Raw genomic sequence first — 5,577 nt, forward strand, 5'->3', positions numbered from 1 at the left:
TATTTTCAGAAAATTTTTCTAAAAACTTTTTTTTGTTAAAAATGTTATCAAACTTATTTTCGAGTATGTAAAAACATTTCCCAAAAAGAGCCTTTTTGTAGTGTAATCGGGCAGGTTTCGATGGGCCTTGAAAATAAAGTGGGGATCCAAGCCCGCAATACCTAAATTTGGGCCCGGGCTATCCCTTTGGAGTAAAATGAGTTGAGGAAACGCACAAATAAAACAATTCACAATTCCGAGCATTGTCTTGTTCCCTGACAGCCAAACAGGCCCGAGAGATCTCAAACTCAGTAACTCCTAATTTCAAATAAAATCGAAGGAAAACGGAGGAGAAAAGGAGGGAAACCCTAGAGCCAACTAACGCAATAACACAGAACCAATCCTTCTCCATCACTTTTGAAGTGCGAGGGGATAGGGTTTCTCTTCTGCAATGGTGGGAATGATGACTGCCAGTCTCATAAACTCCGCTAAGTTGGCCTTGGACGTGCCTTCGAAGCTCGAACACTTGCGTCAATTGAAGGAAGATTTGCTTCATGAAGGCCCTGTTTTGCTGTCTCAGTTCCTCCCTCGTATCCTCGACCTTCACACAGATCGGTTAAGTCCGGTCCGCAAGTTCATTGCACAGTACGCCCTTCGTCCAGCCAACTATTCTCTTTGTGGATAATTTTTATTTTTATCTTCATTTCTATTTTGAATACCCTATGTTTGGTTGCTGAGAAAATTGGGGAAAGGGAAGGGAAGCTGCTGTGTAACGCTTTGTCGAGTCGAGCTTTAGGTTTTATCCGTAAACAAATGGAGTACAAATTAAATACGGGTTGTGTTAGGTTTCTTGATCATTCACTGCGCCAACTCCGCTCCCACATTGATCAATGACATGTGTTGTGCCTGGGTTCAGTTTTATGTTTGTCTTCTACTTGTGATTAGTTTCGGGATAGGAGGGAAAAAAATATGAAAACTCTAGGAATGGAAATCAATTTGAGGCATTTTTATTTTCTTCCCTCCTTTATTTCCATGGGCCATCATGGTCCTTCTATCAGAATCTCTGTTTTCGTTGTATTTAGTCAGACCATGAGATGAGGCCTTTGTTGTGGAAGATTTCACCAAACATTTATATATGGCTACATTCAAGCTCTCGGATTTGAATTTTATTGTAGTCATTGATCACTGTGGTGAATTGGATCTCAATTTGATATTCTATTCATTTAGTTAGGTAAGAATCTATAATTATCCCTAGGTCAATCTTACCTCCTTCATTTCCATGGGCTATGTCAGTCCTACCATAATCTCTGTTTTCGTTGTATTTAGTCAGACCATAAGATGAGGCCTTTGTTGTGGATGATTTCACATAGCATTTATGCATGCCTGGATTCAAGCTCTTGGTTTGAATTTATTTTAGTAATTGATCACCATGGTGAATTGAATCTCAATTTGATATTCTATTGATTTAGTTAGGTAAGAATCTATAATTATCCCTAGGCCAATTTCAAATTTGGTAATAGGTGTGGATCTTTAATTCCACAAGATAGAATCTCAACTTTAATTTGCCAATTTTATTCTCTGATAATTTTTTTTTGCCAATTTTACTCAATTGAATCCAATTTCATCTCAGTTTATCCCCTAATAGATCCTATAATGAATCTACAAAATGTCATTAATGTTGAGTTGTGTGGAGCCTAATTATACGTTTTTTTTCTCCTCAACTTTAAGTGGTATTTCAGGCATTCTATACATGTATTAATCTGCTCTATTTTTTGCATTATATAAGGGATTATTAGAGCGGCCGTTTTTCATGTGTGTGAAAATATAGGAGAGACGATTATTGTAAGGTGTGAAATCACTCTGTATTTTTTTATTTTAGTGGAAATTCTGCTACAATAAAGTGGAAGTAGCTCTTACGAGAGTTAAACCATTATAAATCCTATGTGTGCTCTGTCTGTTATTTGTTTCTTGTGTGTTAATGCTCTTATAAATAGGGATTTACTCCTAACAATTAAATCTAATCTAGGAAAGCATTCAATTAATCGATTAAGTAAACACTATATTTCATATTAGAGACTACTGAAAAATCAGGAGTGCTACTGAATTAGAGCAAAATAAAATAAGAGAATAAGTCAAAGATTTGATGGATTATTGTTGTGTTTCAAATTTTATTTAGTTCCTATTAGATATTCTGTATACAATGTTTCCTTTCTTGTATATTCCATGTACTCTTAAAATACCCTTGTGTACTAATTATTCATTACTAAATGAGGACGCCAATTGTTCTCAAAATTGCGTAAATATCAAAGCATGGTTCCTTACTGAAGTTAGCTTAAAGAGAAAAAAATCCTTTTTTTCTTTTGGCCTTTTATTGATGGAATTGGAGAAGTAAGTTCTTCTTTGTCTGGTTTGTTGAGAGTTTAGCCAAGCAAAAAGGGAGTGGATCAAATGTCAGGAGTGATCAAAGAAGAAGTGTTTGGAGAGTCAAGGCCAATGCCTCTTCAACAACAACAACTTCAGAATACCGCCCATGGAATTGGCAATCATCTAAAAATTTAAACCACCTCCCCTAAGCTAAATGAACAAAATTTCCTTCGCTAGCCTCGATTAATGAAACTGGTCATCAAAGGTTGTGGGAAATTTGGTACTTTATTGGTGCAATCAAAGCACCAAAGTAGGATGATCGAATGTTATTACATGGGCTTAAGAGAATTCCATGGAGCCAAAGATCGATCAAACATATACATATTCCTTTCAACAGTGAAGAATTTGTTGGATGCGATGAATGAAACATACTCTTTAGCACAAGTATATGAAATAAAAACCAAAATTTGTGAGTCCAAGTAAGGAACTTAGGATATAACTACATACTATAACACTTTAAATAGATTTTGACAAGAAGTAGATTTATTTTATGAATTTGAGTGGCCTTCTGCTATTGATAGTGCCCATTTTATAATAATGTTGGAAAAGGAATGGGTGGGCTTCTAAAGAATTTGGAGGCAAGAAAAGGGCTTGGGGTAAAGGTCTCAGGTGAAAGGAGGAAGCACTTCTCAGCATCTCATTTTGAGAGGGAATTACGTAAGCTTGAGTGCTCAATTAACTACAACAGTTCTCCATACACTTTTAGGGGAAAATGGAGGAGCACTAAGGACTCAACTCGTGTGTTGTGAGGTTGTTGTTTTGTTTTTGTGTTGTTAGAGGGTTTGGGTGGGGTATGGGTTTAGGGGGTTGGGTTTCTTGTTAAGGGTGGTAGGTTTTTGCTTCGCTTTTTTTTTCTCTTGCTTGCCTTGTGGCCTTTTTTTTATGCTTAGTGTGTACTATGATGCGCCATTTTGCAAGCCCTTTTAATATATTCTCTTTATTTACCTATCAAAAAAAAAAAAAAAGTTGGAAAAGGAATGGGTATTTGAATTTCTTACAGGGCTTAACAAGGAACTTGATGAAGTGGGAGGTTGAATCCTTGGCAAAGAGCCACTTCCCTCGATCTAAGATGTGTTCTCTGAAGTTAGGAGAGAGACAAGTAGGAGACATTTTTTCTTTTTTGATAGGTAAAATAAGGATATATAGTAAAAGCGCTAGGAAAAGGCGCATCAATGTACACACAAAGTATACTAGAACAAATTTTAGCTGTTTTCAGTTGCTTTTTGTAGAGTGTTCTAAATAACAATTGAAAATATGGGTAATTCTTTGAAAAGTTTTATATCATACATTAGTGTATAGTATCTTCATTGAAGACAAGACAAGAAAATTGAATTTTACATTTGAGTTCCTAAACAAAAATTTATTTATGAAAATAATGGAGAACTATTTTTTGAGAACTATTTTAAAAAATGTTCGGAAAACTTGAAAAACACATTTGATAAGTTTTTGATTAAAAACAGTGTTTTTGAGAATTGGTGATGAACATAGGTTGTTTTTTCAAACAAATTTAAGGCATTTTCATGTATTTTTATAGAGTATTTTGAGAAATAATTGAAAATATGAAGACTACTTTGAGAACTTTTGCATTGTATATAAATACACATTATTTTAATGGAGAATAAATCTAGAAAACTATTTTTCATATTTTAGATCCAATTAGAATTTTCTTCTTGAAAACAATTGAGAACTATTTTTAAAAATTGTTCTCAAAAACTTGTTTGAGAACTGTTTTAATAGATACTATCAAACTAGCCTTGGATTTCTATTTATTCTTTTAAGTGCTACACCAAGTTACTTCTTTAGTAGACTTGGTAGCGCGCATATAAGTTTTTGTATGTGTTTTGGCATCCGATGAATGAATTTCTTGAGTCTTTCTACATCTTAGATTTCATGAGTTTGTTGTAATTTTTACACTTTTGTTATTCATAGATTTTGTAAGTGATTTTTTAAGCTTAGGATTCATTAGGTCATGGACTCATGCTTGTGGATGAGCTCAAAATCTGGTATGCATTTTGAGGCAATGGAGTGCCTTGTCTTTGTATAAGTTGGGAAATTTCATCAACAAACAAAAATAAAAATTTAGTTTAATTATTTTTACTCACATGAGAATTTTCTTGTTTGTCCATTTTTTTTATAGGTAAAAAAAAAAAAAGCTTTAAAAAGCATTAAAGCAAGCGCAACATTGTACATAGGGTGTATACAATGGCTGCCAAAAAGAAGACTAAAAAAAGATGGGGAAACAAAAAACGGCTTCCTCCCTTAATGAGGACTCAACCAATCAATAAAGTCATACAAGGATGTTGGGTCTTCAACTATGCACAACTTGGTCCAAGAAAACAAGTTACAAAAAAACAATCTTTTTAATCTTTGATAGAAAGCTCCGTATTTTCAAATGATCTTATTTTTCTCCTTCCAAATTGTTTAAAAAAGTTGCAAAGGAGATGTTCCCTATACTTTTTTTTGTTTCCTCCCAACAAAGGACCCACGCCAACCTATCAAGGTCTCTCTTGTTGAGAAAGTTAACACCTAGGAAACTCTAAGAGAGAGAACAAAAGCTGTCACAAACACCTTGTTGTACCACAATATAGCAAAATATGGTTAATCGACTCTTCCTGGACATGGCGAAGGAAACATCTGGCAGTAAGGGACCATCCTCTCTTTTGAAGCTGATCTAAAGTCAAAGCTTTACCTCATGATGCTTCCCAAGCAAAGAAACTTGCCTTAGGAGAAACCCAAGAATTCCAAACAACTGCATTTGGGAAAGGGGCTAAACTGCCAGCTTTAAGCAAAAATAAAGGGACTTCACAAAGAAAGAGCCATTCTTAGTCTCCAACCAAATCACTTTATCTTCTCCTCCCTCATCCACCGCCTTATCTTAAAGCCTTAAAAGAAAACGTTCCACACTCTCAATCTCCTAATCATTTAGACGTTTAGAGAAGCTAGGGGCCCAACAACCGCTAACATTAGATTGATTCCACAGATCCGCCACCCATGCCTCCTTTGAACTAGCCAAGATAAATAAGGAGGGAAAGGAAACACAAAACGGTTCATTACTACACCACATATCTTTTCAAAACTTTACCCTCCTACCATTGCCCATAGAAAAAGAGACTCTACTACTAACAATTGCCCACAGTTTCCTTATGGCTTTCCATAACCTAACCTCGTACCGAT

The 5,577-nt window shown here is 35.1% G+C and overlaps 1 protein-coding gene across 2 annotated transcripts in view; it reads left to right on the top strand.

Moving 5' to 3' along the window:
• The first annotated feature begins 248 nt into the window (after nucleotides 1-248).
• LOC117920242 overlaps nucleotides 249-5,577 on the top strand; it is a 46,989-nt gene continuing 41,660 nt past the window's right edge. For both annotated transcript variants that reach the window (XR_004652222.1, XM_034837666.1), the window contains exon 1: nucleotides 249-624. Coding sequence is in view for 1 of the 2 variants with exons in the window: in XM_034837666.1 (XP_034693557.1) it covers nucleotides 431-624 (194 nt within the window). In the remaining variant the exon portion in view is untranslated. The remainder of the gene's footprint in view (nucleotides 625-5,577) is intronic.

The sequence above is a fragment of the Vitis riparia genome, chromosome 8 (genome assembly GCF_004353265.1).
Source record: "Vitis riparia cultivar Riparia Gloire de Montpellier isolate 1030 chromosome 8, EGFV_Vit.rip_1.0, whole genome shotgun sequence".
Classification (NCBI taxonomy): Eukaryota; Viridiplantae; Streptophyta; class Magnoliopsida; order Vitales; family Vitaceae; genus Vitis; species Vitis riparia.